The sequence below is a fragment of the Electrona antarctica genome (assembly GCF_951216825.1).
Source record: "Electrona antarctica genome assembly, chromosome: 14".
NCBI lineage: Eukaryota > Metazoa > Chordata > Actinopteri > Myctophiformes > Myctophidae > Electrona > Electrona antarctica.
In genome coordinates, this window is record NC_136795.1 from 47,075,856 (window position 1) to 47,102,198 (window position 26,343).

Sequence of the window (26,343 nt, forward strand, 5' to 3'; positions counted from 1 at the left end):
GGAAGCAAAGATTTGTGTTAAAAACGTTCGCTCTGAAAGAATACATATTCAAAGATTTGCGCCACATTTGCACGAATTTTCAAAAAATAGATCTACAAGCTTGTAGATCTGCTATTTTTCAATAGCTAAAGTATAACATAACGCTTAAAACACCAAAAGGGGTTCCCGCCCTGCAGAATGGGTTATTAATAAATATGTGTTGATGGTATATTACGGTACCGGCGTACAGTATCCTGCTGATCATGCCGGGCAGCAGCATGATGAAGAAGGGGAGGAGCTTGAGGTAGGCGGCCAGCAGGGAGCCGCCCTTGGCGTGGCTCAGGTTCTTAGCGGCCAGCGAGCGCTGCACGATGACCTGGTGAGACGTTCGGGACCAGAGGCATGCTGTCAGCGCTGACCAGAGGCTGTCAGCGCTGACCAGAGGCATGCTGTCAGCGCTGACCAGAGGCTGTAAGTGCTGACCAGAGGCATGCTGTCAGCGCTGACCAGAGGCATGCTGTCAGCGCTGACCAGAGGCATGCTGTCAGCCCTCTCTCATTGAGTCAGTTGAACGTACAGTGCATCGTTACATGTCCTCTGACTGAGCATTAGTCAGACAGGAAAACATAAACTCACTTAACCCACACGGAAAGAAACTATATGTACATATATTATTTTATATATGAAACATATATGTACCAACGTATGCACATATCTGAAATTGGACCCCTACATATGTCTCTCAACATATATGTACATATATATGTATATGTATATGTATATATATATATATATATATATATATATATATATATATATATATATATATATGACACATCATGGCAATTTTTTATCAAAATTGACCTATGACCTTTAATCTTTAACCCTGATAAAAGTAACACATATATATATGTAATACATATATTTGTGTGATCATTAGAATGTCTAGAACAACATATTATGTATTATTGTGAAAGATATCCACCGAATGTAAATTATTAATGTATTATTATTATTTGAATTATTAGAAATGTGCATAACATTTTTTTTTTTTTAAACATTTTTTTTTAACATAAGTCCTAGTAGTACAAAGTAGTAGTAAGGTTGAAATCTCTTTTTTGCAAGTAGAAATATATCCGGGTCTTACAGGGTTAATGTCCAGTACCCACCTGGTCAGAGCACCAGTACCACATGGAGGGGATGGACATGCCGATGATGACCCCGGGCCAGGGCAGGTCGGAGGTCACAGGGTCTCTGAACAGGTGGAAGGCGTCGTCTCGGGGGATGCCGCAGGTGGTGTTGGGGACGCGCACCGAGGGGATGGCGTCCGCGTAGCCGTCCAGGAGCGCCTGCCAGCCCCCGACCTCGGCGAAGCCTAGAGAGACCACGAGGAGAAGAGTTAGGATGGACAGCACCTCCATCACGAGGAGAAGAGTTAGGATGGACAACACCTCCATCACAAGGAGAAGAGTTAGGATGGACAGCACCTCCATCACGAGGAGAAGAGTTAGGATGGACAGCACCTCCATCACGAGGAGAAGAGTTAGGATGGACAGCACCTCCATCACGAGGAGAAGAGTTAGGATGGACAGCACCTCCATCACGAGGAGAAGAGTTAGGATGGACAACACCTCCACCACAAGGAGAAGAGTTAGGATGGACAGCACCTCCATCACAAGGAGAAGAGTTAGGATGGACAACACCTCCACCACAAGGAGAAGAGTTAGGATGGACAGCACCTCCACCACAAGGAGAAGAGACAGACAGAGGAGGTAGGATGGATGGATGGACAACACCTCCACCACAAGGAGAGAGACAGACAGAGGAGGTAGGATGGATGGACAACACCTCCATCACAAGGAGAGAGACAGACAGAGGAGGTAGGATGGATGGACAAAATATCAACCACAAGGAGAGGGACACATTTAGGCTTCTTACTAAAGCAATATTTTAACGACAAATAATATGATTGTGGCATTGGTTTCTATTCCATTTAGCTTTACTCTCTTCCATTTAAGTCAAGTTGAACTGGAACGTGATAAATACTATGCAGTGAATTAAACGTTCCACACTGCATGGTCATGTGTTTGAGTCTAGAGGAGAATGTCATGGTGACTTACTGAAGCCCATGAGGGTGAGCACTCCAGAGAATGTCATGGTAACTTACTGAAGCCAATGAGGGTGAGCACTCCAGAGAATGTCATGGTAACTTACTGAAGCCCATGAGGGTGAACGCTCCAGAGAATGTCATGGTGGTGACTTACTGAAGCCCATGAGGGTGAGCGCTCCAGAGAATGTCATGGTGGTGACTTACTGAAGCCCATGAGGGTGAGCGCTCCAGAGAATGTCATGGTGGTGACTTACTGAAGCCCATGAGGGTGAGCGCTCCAGAGAATGTCATGGTGGTGACTTACTGAAGCCCATGAGGGTGAGCGCTCCAGAGAATGTCATGGTGGTGACTTACTGAAGCCCATGAGGGTGAACGCTCCAGAGAATGTCATGGTGGTGACTTACTGAAGCCCATGAGGGTGAACGCTCCAGAGAATGTCATGGTGGTGACTTACTGAAGCCCATGAGGGTGAACGCTCCAGAGAATGTCATGGTGGTGACTTACTGAAGCCCATGAGGGTGAACGCTCCAGAGAATGTCATGGTGGTGACTTACTGAAGCCCATGAGGGTGAGCGCTCCAGAGAATGTCATGGTGGTGACTTACTGAAGCCCATGAGGGTGAACGCTCCAGAGAATGTCATGGTGACTTACTGAAGCCCATGAGGGTGAGCGCTCCAGAGAATGTCATGGTGGTGACTTACTGAAGCCCATGAGGGTGAGCGCTCCAGCCAGCATGATGGCAGTCTGAACTGCATCCGTGTAGATGACTGCAGCCAGTCCACCTATGAGACAACACACAGTGTAGCGTTATTAGAGGCCACGGACCCCCCATAACCGACTGACTGAGAGAGAGGGTACACACATGTACAACTCCTTGGCTCAATCCCTGGGGGGGGGGTCCCCGGAACACACCTTGAGAACAATTGAATGCAGTACACAAGACACATACAGTATACAGTACACACAATCTTGGACTGTGTTAGTCGCTCTAGATCAGAGCGCATACACCTACAAAAAGGTCTCAGGTAGTGAGAGCCCTCCAGGTAGGCCTATAGGGAGACCTCTCACAGGTAGGCTATAGATTGTTATATACTAAGTATATAGTGTATACTTATTTATATTCTAATGTTAGACGGACGATAGGTTCTTGGTTTACTTGTGATCCTACATAACAGTCCAGTTCCGTCCGTTTCTTCCTCTGAGGTTTTGAAAGGTACTATTTATATGTATGTGATGTATTACCTTTGTGTTGCCCTTGCTTACTGCAAGTCACTGGATTAAGAGCATCTGCTAAATGCCTAAGTAGGACGGGAGTGACTTATTGTCGGTATCAGCCATTAACATGCGGGACACCTTACTGTACCATCAGCTCCCAGTATACTTCCCGCACGACTTTCCACACCCAAAGCCGTGCTACTCATACGCCGAGTTGGCGTTGCCCGGGATCGAACCCATGACCTCGTGGTCCAATGGAGAGAGCTCTAACGACTGAGCTACCACGGAAACAATGAGTTGTGATTGGTTACCTGCCACCGTGTACAGAGCAGTGATGAGCAGCAGCAGAGTGACAGCCAGGTAGATGTCCCACTGTAAGGCCTGCTGGATGAAGACCGCCCCCGCGTACATGTCTACCTGCACGCACGGACACACACACACACACACACACGGACACACGCACGCACGTGGGTGCACACACACACACACACATACGCAGCACACTCACTCACGCACGCACGCACGCACGCACGGACACACGCACGCACGCACATGCACACACATATGCACGCACACAGACAGACAGACAGACAGACAGACAGACAGACAGACAGACAGACAGACAGACAGACAGACAGACAGACAGACAGACAGACAGACAGACAAATACACAACACACTCACGTACAATGCATACCGAACATATAGAGGCATATCATCATGCCACCCGTGACCCATCATTTATTTTGAATCTACCCTGAATAAAATATAATAAAAAAAAAACATACAGAAATGCACACATACAGTAATAGATAATACACATACTGCACGCACACACAGGCACACAGACAGTGGCGTGCACAGATAGACACTAGGGGGTGCTAGAGCACCCCCCGCCCTTTTTTTTGTACAGTGTGCACTGTACAGTATGTGGACCATGGTGACATTGATCAATTCTTGATATAAAGCTTCTAATACATTATGTAGGCCCCAAAATCTATAAATCTCACACTATTAAGGCAACCGGCCCGGTTCCACGCGCTGCACAAGGTGCCCTTTTTTTCCACTTGAGCACCTGCCCCTCTAAATGTCTGTGCACGCCACTGCACACAAATGCAGCATTCACACGATGAACACTTGAAATCAGTGGCGTGCACAGACATTTAGAGGGGCAGGTGCTCAAGTTAAAAAAGGGCACCTTGTGCAGCGCGTGGAACCGGCCGGTTGCCTTAATTTATTTTGGGCGGGAACCCCTTTTGGTGTTAGCATTATGTTATGCTTTAGCTATTGAAAAATAGCAGATCTACAAGCTCATAGCGCGCCACCGAGTGGCGCGCTATGAACTTGTAGGTCTGCTATTTTTGAAAAATCAAAAAAAAACCCTAGTGTCTATCTGTGCACGCCACTGCTTGAAATGTATACTTGCCGATATCTTAGTGAAGATGTAGATGAACAGGTACAACACGGCTATAAACAGCTGGATTCTCTTTCCTCCAAAACGCTTCTGCAAATATTCTGGCATGGTCGTCACCTGGAGAGAAGGACACCATACCGATACCCATATGAAATATAATAGGAACCACTGGCACACACAGTGTGTGTGTGTGTGTGTGTGTGTGTGTGTGTGTGTGTGTGTGTGTGTGTGTGTGTGTGTGTGTGTGCGCGCACACATGTGCGCGTGTCTGTGTGTGTGTGTTGTGCATTGACCTCTCACCCCTGAGGCGATATATATGGGCAGGAAACACCATCCCAGCAACAGCACCATTAGCATACCCTGATAAAAAAAAAAAAACAACATCCCAAAAACAGAGACACCATCAGGATGAACACTGATGGTATTAACAAGAGCACCTGGGGCTAAATAATACCTACATTGGATCATAGATACTTATGAAAATAAACAGTTTTGGACATGCAAAGGTGTATGTAACAGTAACAGTAGGGAGTTTTGCTAAATGGCAGACGCAGTCTCTTACGTTCCATTCGTACGCGACCGCCGCGATGCCCGCCGCGGCCCCCGAACCCGCCAGGCCGATGAAATGCCCGCTGCCGACGTTACTGGCGAACAGAGAGGCGCCAACCTGAAGACACAGAGCACAGGAGGAGGGATTCACCCATTTAGAGCTGAGGACGATTCTACAAAATGACAGTTTTCAGAAAAAATGTTTCTATATCAGTGGTTCTCAAACATGTTCATGAAAATTATATGTATTTGGCCGCCGACCCCAATCTGAAAATATGTTGTTCCAGGGACCCATGAGGCAAAGATTTGAGTTAGAAACGTTCGCTCTGAAAGAATATTATATTCAAAGATTTGCACCACATTTTCAACGATTTTTCAAAAATAGCAGATCTACAAGCTCGTAGCGCGGCACCGAGTGCCGCACTACGAGCTTGTAGATCTGCTATTTGTCAATAGCTAAAGTAGAAGATAATGCTTAAAACACCAAAAGGGGTTCCCGCCCAGAATGGGTTAAAACAACTTCTGAAGCGTACTAAAAGCGTCCAGAATAATCGGCGAATCTGGCCGGGTGAATGACTCACAAAGCCTCAATGAAGAAATGGCTGGAATTAACATAATTAGGACCATCATTTAGTTGAGTTGTGGCATGTTCCATATACACTTTTCTACAGATATGTACAACCGTGTTCATCACTACTGTAATAATATGCACATTCCGTCAATGAAAAAGTCCATCATAGTCAACTCACCGGCCACCAGGTCATGCTCTTGCCAGCCAGGAAGTATCCGTCCACGGTGCTGCGCTTGGTCTTCCACATAGACTGACACAGATATGACTAGTGTTACACATGAGTCACATGACTAGTGTTACATAGACTGACACAGACATGACTAGTGTTACATAGACTGACACAGACATGACTAGTGTTACATAGACTGACACATACATGACTAGTGTTACATAGACTGACATAGAGACATGACTAGTGTTACATAGACTGACACAGAGACATGACTAGTGTTACATAGACTGACACAGAGACATGACTAGTGTTACATATAGACTGACACAGAGACATGACTAGTGTTACATAGACTGACACAGAGACATGACTAGTGTTACATAGACTGACACAGAGACATGACTAGTGTTACATAGACTGACACAGAGACATGACTAGTGTTACATATAGACTGACACAGAGACATGACTAGTGTTACATAGACTGACACAGAGACATGACTAGTGTTACATAGACTGACACAGAGACATGACTAGTGTTACATATAGACTGACACAGAGACATGACTAGTGTTACATAGACTGACACAGAGACATGACTAGTGTTACATAGACTGACACAGAGACATGACTAGTGTTACATATAGACTGACACAGAGACATGACTAGTGTTACATATAGACTGACACAGAGACATGACTAGTGTTACATATAGACTGACACAGAGACATGACTAGTGTTACATAGACTGACACAGAGACATGACTAGTGTTACATAGACTGACACAGAGACATGACTAGTGTTACATAGACTGACACAGAGACATGACTAGTGTTACATAGACTGACATAGAGACATGACTAGTGTTACATATAGACTGACATAGAGACATGACTAGTGTTACATAGACTGACATAGAGACATGACTAGTGTTACATATAGACTGACACAGAGACATGACTAGTGTTACATAGACTGACACAGAGACATGACTAGTGTTACATAGACTGACAGAGAGACATGACTAGTGTTACATAGACTGACAGAGACATGACTAGTGTTACATAGACTGACACAGACATGACTAGTGTTACATAGACTGACACAGACATGACTAGTGTTACATAGACTGACACAGACATGACTAGTGTTACATAGACTGACACATACATGACTAGTGTTACATAGACTGACACAGACATGACTAGTGTTACATAGACTGACACATACATGACTAGTGTTACATAGACTGACATAGAGACATGACTAGTGTTACATAGACTGACACAGAGACATGACTAGTGTTACATAGACTGACATAGAGACATGACTAGTGTTACATAGACTGACACAGAGACATGACTAGTGTTACATAGACTGACATAGAGACATGACTAGTGTTACATAGACTGACACAGAGACATGACTAGTGTTACATAGACTGACAGAGACATGACTAGTGTTACATAGACTGACACAGACATGACTAGTGTTACATAGACTGACACAGACATGACTAGTGTTACATAGACTGACACAGACATGACTAGTGTTACATAGACTGACACAGACATGACTAGTGTTACATAGACTGACACATACATGACTAGTGTTACATAGACTGACATAGAGACATGACTAGTGTTACATAGACTGACACAGAGACATGACTAGTGTTACATAGACTGACATAGAGACATGACTAGTGTTACATAGACTGACACAGAGACATGACTAGTGTTACATAGACTGACATAGAGACATGACTAGTGTTACATAGACTGACACAGAGACATGACTAGTGTTACATAGACTGACATAGAGACATGACTAGTGTTACATAGACTGACAGAGACATGACTAGTGTTACAAGACTGACAGAGACATGACTAGTGTTACATAGACTGACACAGACATGACTAGTGTTACATAGACTGACATAGAGACATGACTAGTGTTACATAGACTGACAGAGACATGACTAGTGTTACAAGACTGACAGAGACATGACTAGTGTTACATAGACTGACACAGACATGACTAGTGTTACATAGACTGACACAGACATGACTAGTGTTACATAGACTGACACATACATGACTAGTGTTACATAGACTGACATAGAGACATGACTAGTGTTACATAGACTGACACATACATGACTAGTGTTACATAGACTGACATAGAGACATGACTAGTGTTACATAGACTGACAGAGACATGACTAGTGTTACATAGACTGACACAGACATGACTAGTGTTACATAGACTGACACAGACATGACTAGTGTTACATAGACTGACACAGACATGACTAGTGTTACATAGACTGACACATACATGACTAGTGTTACATAGACTGACATAGAGACATGACTAGTGTTACATAGACTGACACATACATGACTAGTGTTACATAGACTGACATAGAGACATGACTAGTGTTACATAGACTGACACAGAGACATGACTAGTGTTACATAGACTGACACATACATGACTAGTGTTACATAGACTGACATAGAGACATGACTAGTGTTACATAGACTGACAGAGACATGACTAGTGTTACATAGACTGACAGAGACATGACTAGTGTTACAAGACTGACAGAGACATGACTAGTGTTACATAGACTGACACAGACATGACTAGTGTTACATAGACTGACACAGACATGACTAGTGTTACATAGACTGACACAGATATGACTAGTGTTACATAGACTGACACAGATATGACTAGTGTTACATAGACTGACACAGATATGACTAGTGTTACATATAGACTGACACAGATATGACTAGTGTTACATATAGACGGACACAGATATGACTAGTGTTACATATAGACTGACACAGACATGACTAGTGTTACATAGACTGACACAGACATGACTAGTGTTACATAGACTGACACAGAGACATGACTAGTGTTACATAGACTGACACAGAGACATGACTAGTGTTACATAGACTGACACAGACATGACTAGTGTTACATAGACTGACACAGACATGACTAGTGTTACATAGACTGACACATACATGACTAGTGTTACATAGACTGACACAGAGACATGACTAGTGTTACATAGACTGACAGAGACATGACTAGTGTTACATAGACTGACACAGAGACATGACTAGTGTTACATAGACTGACACAGAGACATGACTAGTGTTACATAGACTGACATAGAGACATGACTAGTGTTACATAGACTGACAGAGACATGACTAGTGTTACATAGACTGACAGAGACATGACTAGTGTTACATAGACTGACAGAGACATGACTATTGTTACATAGACTGACACAGACATGACTAGTGTTACATATAGACTGACACAGACATGACTAGTGTTACATAGACTGACATAGAGACATGACTAGTGTTACATAGACTGACATAGAGACATGACTAGTGTTACATAGACTGACAGAGACATGACTAGTGTTACATAGACTGACACAGACATGACTAGTGTTACATATAGACTGACACAGAGACATGACTAGTGTTACATAGACTGACATAGAGACATGACTAGTGTTACATAGACTGACAGAGACATGACTAGTGTTACATAGACTGACAGAGACATGACTAGTGTTACATAGACTGACACAGACATGACTAGTGTTACATAGACTGACACAGACATGACTAGTGTTACATAGACTGACACAGATATGACTAGTGTTACATAGACTGACAGAGACATGACTAGTGTTACATAGACTGACACAGACATGACTAGTGTTACATAGACTGACACAGACATGACTAGTGTTACATAGACTGACACAGATATGACTAGTGTTACATAGACTGACAGAGACATGACTAGTGTTACATAGACTGACACAGACATGACTAGTGTTACATAGACTGACACAGACATGACTAGTGTTACATAGACTGACACAGACATGACTAGTGTTACATAGACTGACACAGACATGACTAGTGTTACATAGACTGACACAGACATGACTAGTGTTACATAGACTGACACAGACATGACTAGTGTTACATATAGACTGACACAGAGACATGACTAGTGTTACATATAGACTGACACAGAGACATGACTAGTGTTACATAGACTGACACAGATACATGACTAGTGTTACATATAGACTGACACAGAGACATGACTAGTGTTACATATACATGACTAGTGTTACATAGACTGACACAGAGACATGACTAGTGTTACATATAGACTGACACAGAGACATGACTAGTGTTACATATAGACTGACACAGAGACATGACTAGTGTTACATATACATGACTAGTGTTACATAGACTGACACAGAGACATGACTAGTGTTACATAGACTGACACACAGACATGACTAGTGTTACATAGACTGACACACAGACATGACTAGTGTTACATAGACTGAGGCCCTGACTGGAGGCCCGTTTCAATTGAAACTGGTGAAACATAGCTATATGGATCTGGTGTGGCGGCATGTGGTTCAGCCCAGTACGTACCCAGAGGCCCACAGCCAGCACTAACACAAAGTAGATGACCAGCACCACTATATCCACAGTGACCAGGGTGGGCTTGCCCCCGGGGGCCGGCGTGGTGGGGGGGACAGCAGTCACCTGCATGGCACCGGCCATCACTGCAGCTTCCAAGCAACGAACAAACCTGCTGCTGTGGTGAAATGCATAATATTATGGTACATTACATGATTATTTACTGTATCTGCAAATTTAAATCACTGATCCATCAAGGTTATAATAGTTAACTAAAACTAACTAAAAAACTAAAACTAGAATTAAAAAAACATTTTAGTTAACTGAAACTAAATAAAAACTAAAAAGAAATGAAAAACGATAACTTTTTTTATAGAAAAAATACCCTTAGTTATAGTTTTAGTTTTTTATAGTTTTAGTTATAGTTTTTTAGTTTAAAAAACTAAAACTAAACTATAACTAAACTATAACTAAACTAAAACTAAGCATTTCACCAAAATAAAAACTAACAAACCCACTCTAAAAACTAACTAAAACTAACTGAAACTAAACTATAATGAAAAAACCAAAACTATTATAACCTGATTTTAAGGACATGTTTTGATTTAAACCTCTTTAATCAGTGTTGGGGGGAAAAAGGAGACAATATCTAATCCTGATGATTTTTTTTGCAACTAAAGCTGATATTATCATGAACATTAGTTCATACTGTAGTAGTTTCTCCAAGTCCATGATGAAATTAAGAGCCTTGGTTCTGGTCCCAATTGTGGACTAGTCATCATGGCCCATTATAGATTACGAATGTTTTGTATTTAAAAAAAAGTGCAACATCTTGAAATCAATATTTAAAGATGGAGTGCCACGATTTTTTTCCACCCTAAAACATGATCAACAGGCATTATTATAATATGAGGAAGAACTTTTTCCAAAAAGTGTACAGTATTTGTTAAAATCATGCTTTTATGTGGACACGCCCACCAGTTAATTAAGTATGCCTGGTTTGCCTGGTGGGTGCTGATGGGTGGTGATCCACCTTAACTGAAGCCGCACCCACAGCTGTAGTTGTATGATAAAGGGGGAGGGGTTAGGGGAGGGGCTGATAGTGTGATGTCACTATATTACTATATTATTGGCCCGTTTGACTGTCAAGGGTTCAGCCTCCAGGAAGAAACCCTAAATACAAAGTTAATACACCATTGCACATAAAAACGACTCCAGGGTGTCTAATGAAGTATTGTCACCTCATGAAAAACTGGAAAAATACAAAAATTGTGGCACTCCATCTTTAACAAATATTTAACAAAGAAAATCACGAAAATGTATCAAAACCGAGACAAATGTATTGATTGATCAAATTGAGCAAGAATTGAACCTTATTGTGACCTTAAAATGAAATGCCAGGTTCTTTGATACTGTCATTATCATCCAATTAAAAAACAATGCATCACCTTCCGTGATCGGCAATCATCAACATTCACAGCAGTGTCATTTAATAAGGGAACATCCTGGGGGATATTTGTGATGTATATGTTGGGTTGAAACCTTGTCTGTCCCTATATCAACTCTTTAGTTTTTTTGAGGGGCACTATAGCCCTAACCTGACTCCGCCAGATGGGGCAGCAGAGAGTACACTGGGTTCCCCCCTCCTGCTCCCATCTGGGAACTCTCAGGCAGACTTGATGCCCGGCCACAAAACGGCCTGGCCAATCAGCAGCAGCTAGAAGCTTTAAGCTGCTGCTAGAAGCTGCTAGAAGCTGCTGCTGATTGGCCAGGCCGTTTTGTGGCCGGGCATCAAGTCTGCCTGAGAGTTCCCAGATGGGAGCAGGAGGGGGGAACCCAGTGTACTCTCTGCTGCCCCATCTGGCGGAGTCAGGTTACTATAGCCCCTCCAACGCATGGCTTTTGAAGATTACGCCATATGGCAGCCAAGTCTATGGACTTTTAATGTTTGCATAGAGCAGCAGGTTCCCAAACCTTTTCGTGTCAAGGACCCCCAAATCAACATGTATTAGGTCACGGACCCCCCCATTTGAAAACATGTGCCAGTGACCCCGATAAGGGAGGATTTTTACAGCTCTAGCAGTGATTTTCACACACATTAGGCTACGGACCCCCGATTTAATGGCATTTCTACCTCTGGTACCCCAATTTATATTGTAAAACCACTGTTAATTTAACTGGACCGAGTGCATTCTCCGGCAGCGGCAATGAGATGCGGTGCTGCCGGGGGGAGGGGCGGCACGTGCTGGGGAAGGTGGGGGCATTATGACACTCCACTGCCGCTCCGTTTCGCGGCCGCCGGTCCAGGCGCCGCATCTGCCGTTAACAGCCGTGGCGTTGCCGGGGAAGGTGGGTGGATTATGACAGCTCCGTTTCGCGGTAGTATCGGTATGTTTTGCGGCTGCGTTGCCAGGGAAGGTGGGGGGGATTATGACACTCCACTGCAGCTCTGTTCCGCGGAAGTGCGTCATGCTTGCGGTTAGGGTTTGGGGTAGAGTGTCAGACTGATGCCGCCAAGAAACACTGCCGCCAACAATACTGATTTGCTCAGACACATATGACGTGAATTCTCCATTCATTGTCAATGGGCATTTAATGTTTTTTCATTTTTTTATATTAGTATAATGTTACCTATAATGTTTTAAGGCATATTTGTCTTATTAGCCAGAGATACTTTTAAGTCTTATAGTCCTGTGACGACACACGCAACAGACATTTGGCATATTCTGGATCAGAGGAGAGTATACGGGAAAAGTGGGTTGCATTGAGAATGAGAATCAACTTTTTTGTCGCATCACGATTTGACATAATACAAAAAGTGTGATATTCGTTTTTGTGCATCATGTCATTTTGTCCAAGAAAAACAAAGAAAGGGAAGCAGAAGAAGGGGGTAAAGAGATGAAGGCAGGAAAAGAAAGAAAGTTTTGGGTGCTTTTACCACGAACAATTACAGGTAACGGTGGGGCTCTGTGTGGGGCTTATGCTTAGCCTTTGCCACAAACGGTACAACCATAAGGTCTCTTATTTGCAAGTGTAGCAGTATGGGTTTTGGTTACCTGCTGTGCAGCCCATCCTCCGCCCACTCATTTAGTAGGTTGATTAGTAATAGTATTTAGGCTGCGCAGCTCTCACCAGCAGCAGCTGTCTGTTTCTAGTAGCTGAGCAGTGCCACGTTTGTCACCGGCGTGTGCTATAAAGGTTTCCATCAAAGTTAGCTCGGACTAACTTTGTGGTTTTAATGTTCACCAGCACAGCCATCTGCACAACAATGTTTTCCCCTGGCGTGTTGGTGGTTGCTGCAGCGCAGCTTTCATGTTACTTCCTCGTTCTGGAGTGGTGTATTGAAGGTGTCTTCAGGTGCCTCGCAGACCTGGTATGTTAATGTTGCTTTTCTTTGTCCTCTGTCTTTCTGTATTTACTGCAGTATTGAATAGGTGGGCTAACATGGCCGTTTATTATTGCAGGGCAGCTTAAATGTTACTTCCTCCTATACTGGAGTGGTGTATTGAAGGTGTGCTACTCTGCCTCGCAGACCTGGTATGTTAATGTTGCTTTTCTTTGTCCTCTGTCTTTCTGTATTTACTGCAGTATTGAATAGGTGGGCTAACATGGCCGTTTATTATTGCAGGGCCAGTGAATGACAACACTGCTGTTTTGCTATAGCTTACGCTGTGCCAACCATACAAGAAAGTATTCTGAATCTCCATCTACAATCCTTCCCATCCACCGCCTGGGCTCCCATAAGATGGACTGGAGCCTTGCTATCTGAGAGAGACTATCTTATGTATCATGTTAATATTATGTGGTTCACCCTTTGTAGCCCCAGTCCACAAATGCAGGCTTATAGCCCATCATTGTTTTGTTATTTTGGTTTATTCTGTCTGTTATTTGTGTCATGACTGGGGAGGCCAACGGGCCCTATGCCCATAACAGACTGCAATCTAGTTCTAGTAGGCTAAATGATGTACTTTGAAGGTATTTCACTGAGTCCCTAACTGCTTTTATGTGTCCCCCGCTGCAGGACTGGTGCGGGGAACCCCGTTTGGGACCAGGATGGTGGCCCATGGCAGTGGTAACCCCCTTTCTGTTGTGTTTGATTTAAATGCTTTGGTTTGGTTTGATTTGTGGGGGTGGCGCTGCCCTGGGTCAGCCTGGCCCTCCTCTCTTCCCCTTAGCACTGGTCCCTAGAGGCCCAGTATAGTGTTGGTTAACTCACTGTTTTAATACTTTTATTTTAATTTATTTTACTTTTACTTTAATACCTGAATGCATTACCCTTTTTGAATGACTGATTATACCGATGAAACTGTTTTATCATATTTATAATAAAACCCTTTTTGTACTGTGGTTATACTAACCCTATGCCTTTATTCATTTAAGTGTACAACAAACCTGGTGGAGAGTAATTCATGTTTCAGGTGGTTTACCTTAATTGGAGTATTTACTAAAACTGTTTCCTAGGGCGCCTAGGTGGCGCCCCCTAGGTGGCGTAGTTGGCTATTCTAATTTATACTGCCATGCCACACAAGCTTGAGCTGAATATAGTTGGGCAGATACCTCATATCTTCATATTTTAATTTCTCTTGGTTTTTTGGAGGGGCGCTCCAATTCTGTGTTTCCTAGAACTAGAGGTCTGAAAAAACCCATTAACATGGTGAAACACATCTTGATGACATCAAGATGTGTTTCACCATGTTAATGATTTTTTTCATAATTACAGTTCTAGGAAACACAGAATGGGGGGACCTTTTTTATTATTTCCACACAACGGCTCTAAGGTATATTAATGACATAGTAAAATGTTGAAAATGGGTGGTTTCCCCCTTTAAGTATACTTATGTTTGAAATAATTACAGCTATACAGTAGAACACACAGAATAGTTGTGATAACGACCTAAACACCAATCTATCTATATTAAAGAAAATATTTAAAGATAATAGTTGGTGGATATAAAACTTCATTATTAACCTTAAATCATTATTTCTAGTAGGCCTACAGTATGTGAAACAACCAAAATCTCTTTTTGTTTTTGCCTGTTGCATCAAAGTTGTGTAATTGTTTGTTTTTAGTATAGGACAAAAGGGGTAGGCTATTATTCTTAAGCTATGGCTTCAGCCTACACCTTTTCCGGTACAATAATTGGTTGTAAAGTATCTTGTGAATAACCCTGTACATAACTTAAACTTCGTTCAATCATTCACGATTGTCCAAATGAATGTTCAATGTTCAATCCACTCACCTCTAAGTGTAATATACGTCGTCAGACAGTCACACAGTGGGGATCCTTCAACGAGGTCGCTGATTCACAACATGGTCCGAATAACACAACAACAATTGAAGCAGTCCAAAACGTGTCACACATTACCTGTCACCTCAGGAGTCACAGAGTGTGTTTCCATGCTCATCTGACAAGGCAAGGTTGCTCCCTTCCAGAGCTAGGGGATCAAACTCCACTCTCTCTCTCGCCCCGGGTCTTGTCATTATGGCTTCTGGTTAAAATGTATAAGGGCTTTATTACTGCTGCCGTGTGTGTGTGTGTGTGTGTGTGTGTGTGTGTGTGTGTGTGTGTGTGTGTGTGTGTGTGTGTGTGTGTGTGTGTGTGTGTGTGTGTGTGTGTGTGTGTGTGTGTGTGTGTGTGTGTGTGTGTGTGTGTGTGTGTGTGTGTGTGTGTGTGTGTGTGTGTGTGTGTGTGTGTGTGTGTGTGTGTGTGTGTGTGTGTGTGTGTGTGTGTGTGTGTGTGTGTGTGTGTGTGTGTGTGTGTGTGTGTGTGTGTGTGTGTGTGTGTGTGTGTGTGTGTGTGTGTGTGTGTGTGTGTGTGTGTGTGTGTGTGTGTGTGTGTGTGTGTGTGTGTGTGTGTGTGTGTGTGTGTGTGCGCAACACCTTTCCTTGGTTAATCAGAGAATGACGAGTTGCTGGATGAGCTTAATTACACCACAGTAGTGTGTGAGGAGGGTGGGGGGGGGGGGGGTGTTCTAGGTCAGGGGTTCTCAACGTTTTTGGCCGGGAAATGCTTTGGCAATGTCTCGGGACCCCCGCCCCGCCCCCTCCCGACCCCCAATATAAATTGACTGCTACAATAACCTTAACCCATTTTGGGCGGGAACCCCTTTTGGTGTTTTAAGCATTGTTATAATTTAGCTATTTAAAAATAGCAGATCTACAAGCTCATACCGCGCCACCGAGTGGCGCGCTACGAGCTTGTAGGTCTGCTATTTTTGAAAAATCGTGAATTAAAAAAAATAAAAAAAATCTTTTTTTTCTTTTTTTGAAAATAATTTGGGGACCCCCTAAAATAATTTGGCGACCCCCCGAGGGGTCGCGACCCACGGGTTGAGAACCCCTGTTCTAGGTTGGTTGTGTGCAGGAATGTACCATAAGTCAGTCAGTGGTTCTCAGGTCACCCAGCTGCAAAAATCAAACGGCACCCCAGGGGGGTTCATTATTCCAGGGGTGCAGGACAAAAGACCAAAAACAGATCTGTTCAGACCGCTACAAAAGCAAAGTATAGAGAAAGTTGAAAGTAAAAAAAGCTTGTTGAAAAAAGAAAATTCCCACCGTTGTGAGAGAGTACGTGTTTCGAACCCGTTGTGTATAATGGAATGCCTGTCTTAATTAGCCAGCTGGCACTCTTAAGCTTAATTAGGCAACACCTGTCCTGGCATCCCATTTTTTGGGGCATGTCATTAATACAGTTGGGTGCCACCGATATTGTCCCTTATCATTTGACCCATTTAGGCCTGACCTCAAAATTTAAAAATCTAAATCCTCCAGTTTTCTGAAATAAATATTTTCACGATTTTTCAAAAATAGCTAAATTATAACATAATGTTTAAAACACCAAAAGGGGTTCCCGCCCAAAATGGGTTAACTGTCCTTTTGTGCAGATCACGCAAACCTCAGCAAAAAGAAAAGGACAATATCGATGGCCTCCAACTGTATAAATAAATAAATTATCAGAGCAATTTGTTGAAACGTTTTGAAAATAACCAGATCTACAAGCTATACCCAGCAGCATGTCATGGTGTAATGTGTTGTGAGCTTGGTACATGTGGTCAGTGAGTTCAGCCACTTTAATCACCTCTGTGAGCAACAGTGGGCAGCTTGGACACAGGAATGTGAGACCTTTCAGGTAATGCCAACTCTAAAAAACTGCTCTCATCATCTCTTCCCACTGCTCTTTGTACATTATTTGCTAATATAAACGCATTGCCGTATCGCAACTTTTTGAACATTAGTATTAGACGCTGTTTGTTTAGTGCAAACAAATAGTTTATACTCGGTATGCCAATTAACCGTCCACACACACACACACACACACACTGTTGTACCCTATTGTCTCACCTGCCAGTGAGGAGCCCCCACCGGGAGGACGTACTGTTGTATCCTACTGTCTCACCATGCCAGTGAGGAGCCCCCACCGGGAGGACGTACTGTTGTACCCTACTGTCTCACCATGCCAGTGAGGAGCCCCCACCGGGAGGACGTACTGTTGTACCCTACTGTCTCACCATGTCAGTGAGGAGCCCCCACCGGGAGGACGTACTGTTGTACCCTACTGTCTCACCATGCCAGTGAGGAGCCCCCACCGGGAGGACGTACTGTTGTACCCTACTGTCTCACCATGCCAGTGAGGAGCCCCCACCGGGAGGACGTACTGTTGTACCCTACTGTCTCACCATGTCAGTGAGGAGCCCCCACCGGGAGGACGTACTGTTGTACCCTACTGTCTCACCATGCCAGTGAGGAGCCCCCACCGGGAGGACGTATTGTTGTACCCTACTGACTCACCTGCCAGTGAGGAGCCCCCACCGGGAGGACGTACTGTTGTATCCTACTCTCACCTGCCAGTGAGGAGCCCCCACCGGGAGGACATACTGTTGTATCCTACTCTCACCTGCCAGTGAGGAGCCCCCACCGGGAGGACTTGGCGCCTCCATCAGGATTATATAGACAGAGCCAAGCCGGATGCACGGCGGTCAGGGTTTAATTTGTGCCGGCGCTGACACGCCTTTTAGTCAGGTTCATGATCTCGCGTCGTGGGCACCTAATCATTTACAAATGAAACACTGACGGCAGTGGAATCAAACGTCTAGAGTTCACTGTAACATAACATGAAACGTTATCTGAAATCTACACGTTCCAAGAATCTGTATGTAATGCATGTACCGTGTGTGTGTGTGTCGGACGCTCCTTTGCATACCTCGGGAACTGCTCATCCGATCGCTTTCACGCTCGATGGGCGTGTGGCTGAAGAACCAAAGAAGAGCGGATCCGAGTGTGAAGTCCATCAGATGGACGCATCCTAAATGGGAGTTAGCACTATAGAGGGTATGCGGCATGCATAAAGTGAGTGGCAAACAAAGTGAGTTTAACATTGTTTAATGCAATCAGATAGGACTTTCTGTTTGGATGTATGGGCTGTCTAGGCCAGAAAGTAGGGTTTTTTTGCCACATAACTTCTGGGTATGATGATGTATTGTACACTCTTAAAAAAAGCCATTCACACCATGATCATTTCATACCACTCTTTATATTTATATATACACCAATACAAAATACAGACTTACTCCATATCAGTCTTAATGGGACAGCAATACTGTATGTTTACAGGTGATTGTAATAATTGTTAAAAGAACTGGGGAAAATTAAACTTATATACCATCAGAAAACAAAACCAGTGGCTTTACGGTGTACTGTGCTGCTAACGCTCTCCTTATCTCTTAAAAATGACGATACTCTTGTTAATCTTGATGTTTCACAATGAGCGACAGACTATTATCTGAGAAGCTGCATGTACCTTATAGTTTATCGGTTATTTCTTCGATTATGTACAATACTGTTGTTACTGCCGAGTTGAAACGAAAACAAACATGTTAACTTGTACCGATTGTGTAACGTGTATGATATAATAACTTAAATAAAAAGAAAATAAAAAGTGCTGAAATCGGTTTCGTTAACAAATGACAGTCATAATTAATTGTTTTTTTTAAGTATTAAGACTATAACTGCATGGACAAAGTGCTTTGAAATAGCTAGAAATCTCTATATACAATACAATCTCATAACTGTACAAACATTATCTCTGTTACAAACAGTGCAAGGTGGACAAGGTGGAATATGGAGTGCTACAGTACAGGCGATATTGCACGCTGCCCGTTAAAAGAATGTTTCCAGTCTAGCTACAGTATACGGGCTCTTTTGAACTCTTAAAATCACACCGTGTAACATTCATTTTAGCAGTCTTTTTGATCACTGGTATATAGATCCTGTCTATGGTCCGTTAGAACTTCGACTCCCAGAATTCATTGGGGGGGAAAAAAAACAAAAACATGCAGGGCCGGCTACAATATATGAATACTGCAGAGTGCAAGCGTTAGAGGATTATTTGGAAAGCCACGGCGACGCTATCAGTAACGGCATGTATTAACTTTAAGATAATAACTTAATACATTTCCGGTATGCCTGCTAACATTTGGGAGAGAGTTCACAACAACAACAACAACAAAAAATGTGTTTAAGATCTGTTAGGCCTCACTCACACCTAAGACACGGTAATATTAGCAGGGGCCCCATAGCGCACGTGTGCACAACATTTTCGTGTTTTTATGTGTTTTTATCATCTTTTTAACCTAAATTTAACAAAATCAACAGCCAATGAAGGGTCCCAGGAGCCCTTTTCAGGGCGTCAAACCTAGTACCTCACGGTCCAATTTCCCCGAGGGGCCCCTGAATGCCAAGGGCCCCTGGGCCACGGCCCCACTGGCTAATTTGTCCCTGGGGGGGGGGGGGGGGGGGGGAGGCAGAAGACAGCCATGCAACAAGGTTGTGTCATGAAACCATGTGACTCCCATTGGAAATGCATTGAGGCGTGTGTCTTAGGTGTGAGTGAGGCCTTAGAGAACGGTTGTGAACAATATACCAGTGAACTGAAAAGTTATACACGGTATGACTTCAAACTGCATGATAATGAAAGGGATCTGTGCAGCGACAACAATAATAATTATCCTCAAACTGTTTCTCAAAACATTTTGCAACGATAACGATTTTTCAATCCCCCCCGGCGCCGACGAAGATCTTCAGTTCATTGTTATGAACAGTATGAAAATACAACAATCAAAACGAGTGCAATGCCGTTTAGAAAATGCCACACACTGATGTGATGGAGGGGAAAGGAACTGGTTGGAATAACGTGTTCCTTCCACGTGCTATACGTCCAACCAGGGAAACTCCCCCCTGTCAGGTGTAAAAGGAGCAACTTGGACACTCAGGCATGAAGGAAGCATGAGTTCAAGTCCGTTGCTCTCCCCAGGTTGGCGGAGGGTGTGTAGAGCCCAGGATCACATTAGATAATTGACACAGGGGTGAAAAATGGGTTACAAAATCGTGGGATAAAAATTATATAAAAAAAATAAAGAAAATGCCACACAGATGGAACAGTACATGATTACAAAGTACCATCAGGACTGTGCATACAGCAAGGTTTAACCATGAATATTCAACTGAGAAAATATACTCCAGTCATTTCAGTCAGTGAAGGACCTGATTTACATTCAGCGAGGCGATGGCGGCTTACAAAAATACACATGTAAACTAAGTGGGAAAAAAATGTCCCGTTGTGGTCTCGTCCGCACCACTCGTTATACATCTCTCGTTATTCAAGTTAAATATCTATTTCAGAATGAGCGTGTCTCATAAACTTATTGTCTTTATGTCTTATACGTTAATATAATATTATAGATTTTTTTTATTGTACAATTTTTCATAATACCAACATCTATGGATGGACACCCGTTTGGCTAAAACTCAGGCTTAGAGAAGAGAGACATGAATACTACGATATCAGTAAGTTAGAGGATACTTGAATGCGATTCTTTCAGACAAATTGAGATTTTCCTTCTGTTTTCAAGCAAGATTCGTATGTTTGTGATCTTTGCTGCGCTTGAGGCCAGCTGCCTTTTATACTACTGGCCATATGTCCTTTAAAGCAGTCGTTCTCAAACTTGTCCATGTCAAGGACCCCCACATTGACACGTATTAGCTTGCGGACCGGACCCCCATTTGAAGAGGTATGCCAGTTACCCCCCCATAAGAGAAGAGTTTAACGGCTCTAGCAGAGATTCTCAAATGTTCTAATTTCAAGTACCGCCAGTTTGACTATAACTATAATGACATTTCTATCTCTGGGACTCCAATTTATATTATATTAACTATCCATTTAGCACATGGGGAACTCCCTCAAGGACACCTGAGGGTCCCCCCAGGACCACACTTTGAGAACCAATGCTTTAAAGCAGTGAATTTCAACCTTCTGTTTGAGCTCTGGACTATAGGGTTGGGATCCTTTAGGATGTTAATGATTCGGTTGTTCCATTTAAGATTCCCTCTTAACACAATGTGTGCTTCAGTGTTGTTTTTGGCAGGAAATTTTGATTTTAGTTTTAGTCATAGTCTCTTGAATAGTTTTCATTTTAGTCTTAGTCACATTTTTAGTCACCTGGAATGTTTTAGTGTTAGTCTAGTTTTAGTCGACTAAATGTCCATATTTGAGCCGCATCTTCATTCTAGGCCAGGGGTGGGCAACCTTGACGATGGAGAGGGCCACTATATTTCCACACTCACTCCCTAGGGCCATATATTACTGTCGTCGCAAAAATAGCCGATCTACAAGCTTGCTTGTAGATTGGCTATTTTTGCTATATTCGAATTGAAATGTTGAATTATTTTTTACTATTTTTGAATTGGAATCCTGAAAATTAACATTTTTATGTAATTTCAAATGCCTTTTAATTATACTTGTGTTGAGCAATGAGCTACTAATTTAGACTGAAGTAAATAAAGCGGGTCATGTTTGCATGCTGTGGAATTGTAAACAGCTGAAACCAATATTATATCAGTATTCTGACATTAACCTGAGGGCCGCATTAAGTGAAGGTGGGGGCCGCATGTGGCCCCCGGGCCGCCAGTTGCCCACCCCTGTTCTAGGCTATGCATCGCCGCGGGATGGACTCACTTTCCTAGCGTGATCAAAGTTTAGACTTTTATAAGGTCTCAAAGATGGCAGTTTGTCTCATTTTGAGGAGAAAAAAGGACTATTAAGCGTGCACGCTGCCACATGTACGTCGGATCCGTGTGGAGGCTGTCTAACATGTGAGTAAAAGCAACACAAAAAAGAATAAAAATTAAAAACGTACAAAAAAACAAATATTGCTGGATCAAATAAATTAAAGAGAGACGAGTTCCCTCGTTTTGGCACATGCAGGCGGGTCGTGGAGAGAAGAACGAGGTCCCGCGTTCTTGGCATACATTCGGTTAAAAAAACAACAACAAAAAAAAAACGGTGGAGACGCAAGCCGGTTGGTTGGTCGCCTGTTTCTGTGAAAGCACCAATAAGCTTCCGAGAATCTAGAACGGAAAGGTTCCATTGGTGGAAAATGGACCTCAGAGTTATGTGATGGTCCTTCAAATTGATTGATTGATTGATTGATTGATTGATTGATTGATTGATTGATTGATTGATTGATGTTTGAGAGCCTCTGACAGGTCTAGATAAAACCCGGTTTCCTGAAAACGGTTTCCAAAATGTGATGGAAATCATATGGAACCGATTCCCTGGTTCCTCAATGTAGGATCCGGTCCTGGATCCCAACCCTACCCTACCCTGCTGGACCACCAGCATCATGTCCAACAATCCTCAAGGACCACCAGGGAGGAAACCTCATAACTCCATTTTTGAGGTTTTTGATTTTTTTTGTGTGTGGCATAAATCAGTGCTATTGAACACCCTTTACGTCTGTGTGTTGTTTCGAAAATATTGAACCAATGGAAAGTAGTAAAAAGTGCTTTGGACAAAACCTCTTAACTCCATTGGACCCTCAAAATGTCTGCTAAAGCAACTAACTCCACCACCTCTCCCCCTCTCAAACTGTCTGCTAAAGCAACTAACTCCACCCCCTCTCCCCCTCTCAAACTGTCTGCTAAAGCAGCTAACTCCACCACCTCTCCCCCTCTCAAACTGTCTGCTAAAGCAACTAACTCCACCACCTCTCCTCCTCTCAAACTGTCTGCTAAAGCAACTAACTCCACCACCTCTCCCCCTCTCAAACTGTCTGCTAAAGCAACTAACTCCACCACCTCTCCCCCTCTCAAACTGTCTGCTAAAGCAACTAACTCCACCACCTCTCCCCGTCTCATGGAAGTAATTGACAATATATAAAGTTACAACACCAACTTTGATGAGGCTGTATTGCTTTGTTTTAAAAATATACGGTTTTCTTAATTTCCTGAAAAATTTATATTTTTTCATTTCCTGAAAAATGAACATTTTGGAGTTATGAGGTTTCCTCCCGACAGCAGAGATATATATAATAAGGATATCAAACAGTCATTAATTCATTCATTCAGACTTATGAAATATAATTTAACCATAATGTTTATATATTTACAAAACAAAAAAAACAAAACAAAAAAGATCTCTATATATACTTGTAGACATTTTAAAACATTTTCCCATGGACCACCTGCAATTATTCAAAGGACCACCACTGGTTGAGAAAGACTGCTTTTGAGAGGACCAAAGCAGTAGAGTTTTAGAAGCACGCACGCGCACGCACACACGCACGCACGCACGCACGCACGCACGCACGCTTTACAAACCGGTGTGATTCCAAAGCTTTTGCATGGCGCTGACTCAAACTTTAACTTTTTTTAATATAAAAATACATCAACACGTAAAAACATCATTTTGCTCAAACATGTGCATGTGTGCGTGTGGGTGTGTCTGTGCGTGCGTGCATGTGCGCGCGAGTGTGTGTGTGTGTTACCCGGCCAGGGGAGAGGCCATTTGTGTGTGTGTGTGTGTGTGTGTGCGCGCGTGCGTGCGTGCGTGCGTGTGTGCGTGCGTGCGTGTTACCAGGCCAGGGGAGAGGCCAGCCCATTCGTGTGTGTGCATGCATGTTACCAGGCCATGGGAGAGGCCATTCGTGGAGCCATGGGGGTTTTAGGATGTTCTGCCACCTGCTGGTCACCGAGGGCTCTCTGTAAAAAATAAAATAAAGACAGAAACACTTCAGAATGCCTAATTGCTCGTGATGTGCAGGTTGGTGCCTCGCACGGTTTCCTCTGGCCATAGGTGTATGGATGTGTGTGTGTGCGTGTGCGTGTGTGCGTGTGCGAATGGGTGAATGTAATGCACAATCATTGTAAAGCGCCTTGGATAAAAGCACTAAATAAATGCACCATATATATAAGACCACAATGGAAACAAGACGTCAAGGTTGTTTTTTCTTAGCATGTCGTGCGCAATTGTACTCATGCCGTCCTGTTTGCAAACTGTGAATAAAGAATTGAATCAATACTATAGGCAGTTTGGGAACCACCTGCATTCGATATAGTACAGTAGCCTATTAACAGCTTCAGCGCCATTGCCGACGATTAAAGTCAATTGAAGCTTAATTTTGATACTGGCGCTTAACGCCATTGCCGACGGCCTCCGGCAATTGAGCTTTTATAGCGCGTTCGATTGCTCGAGCCAAAATGCTACTCACGTTAGCCGGTTAGCTAGCTGTGTTGTTAGCACAGCATTGGATCGCCCATCTTAGATCGTCGTCGCCATAAGCATCCATTCTATCCATTTCTTTCAATCGCCTGTAACTCCTATTCCTTGTCCCAGATGGCATTTTTGGTCAAAACAGCGTTTCTTTGACGGCACAGAGCTGACAATCTAGAGCTCTCCGGAGCTCCGGCCTGGTTTTACATTGTAAACAAGGCCCATCCAGCTGTGTGAAAACTCCTAACGTAGGACTACCGGTTGTGGACCGGAAATGGCGGATTTTCAAAATAAGAGCTCAAATTAAAAAAATGCTGGCGTGAATTAGATCCTAATTTTTCAATAAATGATAGCGGTGAAAGTGTTAACATACTCTACACCAAACAGATTGGTTCAAGTAAAACCTTTATTCATTTAAAGTTTCAGATCGTAGCTATAACCAGGGGTGGAAATTATAAAGTACATTTACTTTACGGGAACCCCTTTTGGTGTTTTAAGCACTATGTTATACTTTAGCGATTGAAAAATAGCAGATCTACAAGTTCATAGCGCGGCACCGAGTGCCGCGCTATGAGCTTGTAGGTCTTCTATTTTTTTTAAATCGTGTGGCGCAAATCTTTGGATATACCAAATCTTTGAATATACATTCAAACGTTTTTAACTCGAATCTTTGCTTCTGGGGAGGGTCCCTGGAACAACATATTTTCAGATGGGGGTCCGCGGGAAAATACATATATTTTCGGGGTCCTTGACATGAAAAGGTTGAGCACCACTGACAGAGAAACATGGGTTTTTCAGAAAACTGTCAGGATTTACAATACATTTGTAGAATTGATGGCAGGTCTAAATGAGCTAAAGTACTGTACTTAAGTTCAATTTTGAGGTATTGGTACTTTACTTGAGTAATTCCAACTTCCAATACTTTTACTCTACTTCTCCACTACATCTCGGAACCAAATATTGTACTTTTATTCCACTACATTCATTTGAAACTTTAGTTAATAGTTACTTTGTAGATTTTTTTTTTTATTACGAAAACATACATTAATTAACCACTTCAGCCCAATGTATACATTTTGGCCATTTGAAAAGAAGCTGACGCATTGTGAGTTCGCTGATCGGCTATTTTCAAAAGATTATTCTATAATTCCATTCTATTATTTGAAAACTTGAAATGAGACATTCTGCATAATGAATACTTTTGGCACTTTAAGTACATTCAATATATTTTTATCCCACGGTTTTGTAACCCATTTTTCACCCCTGTGTCAATTATCTAATGTGATCCT

General features: G+C 42.9%; 2 protein-coding genes and 1 long non-coding RNA gene across 3 annotated transcripts in view; 1 reads left to right on the top strand and 2 right to left on the bottom strand.

The window, feature by feature from the left end:
• slc5a11 (solute carrier family 5 member 11) overlaps positions 1-10,598 on the bottom strand; it is a gene marked incomplete at its 3' end in the record, with an annotated part of 49,515 nt that extends 38,917 nt beyond the window's left edge. The window contains exons 1-9 of the mRNA XM_079520926.1: positions 10,521-10,598; positions 6,016-6,087; positions 5,280-5,384; positions 5,018-5,077; positions 4,726-4,834; positions 3,616-3,717; positions 2,791-2,871; positions 1,149-1,354; positions 220-355 (exon numbers count right to left, since the gene is read on the bottom strand). Of these exons, the coding sequence (XP_079377052.1) occupies positions 220-355; positions 1,149-1,354; positions 2,791-2,871; positions 3,616-3,717; positions 4,726-4,834; positions 5,018-5,077; positions 5,280-5,384; positions 6,016-6,084 (868 nt within the window). The 5' untranslated portion in view covers positions 6,085-6,087; positions 10,521-10,598. The remainder of the gene's footprint in view (positions 1-219; positions 356-1,148; positions 1,355-2,790; positions 2,872-3,615; positions 3,718-4,725; positions 4,835-5,017; positions 5,078-5,279; positions 5,385-6,015; positions 6,088-10,520) is intronic.
• Positions 10,599-13,633: 3,035 nt separating this feature from the next.
• On the top strand, positions 13,634-14,855 carry LOC306936090. The gene is made up of 3 exons (XR_013791458.1): positions 13,634-13,881; positions 13,973-14,045; positions 14,137-14,855. It is a non-coding gene; the product is annotated as an uncharacterized lncRNA (long non-coding RNA).
• Positions 14,856-24,462: 9,607 nt separating this feature from the next.
• The window catches only part of grid2ipa (glutamate receptor, ionotropic, delta 2 (Grid2) interacting protein, a), a gene marked incomplete at both ends in the record, with an annotated part of 153,290 nt that continues 151,409 nt past the window's right edge, over positions 24,463-26,343 (bottom strand). Inside the window, one exon of the mRNA XM_079520927.1 lies at positions 24,463-24,543. Within this exon, the coding sequence (XP_079377053.1) occupies positions 24,463-24,543 (81 nt within the window). The remainder of the gene's footprint in view (positions 24,544-26,343) is intronic.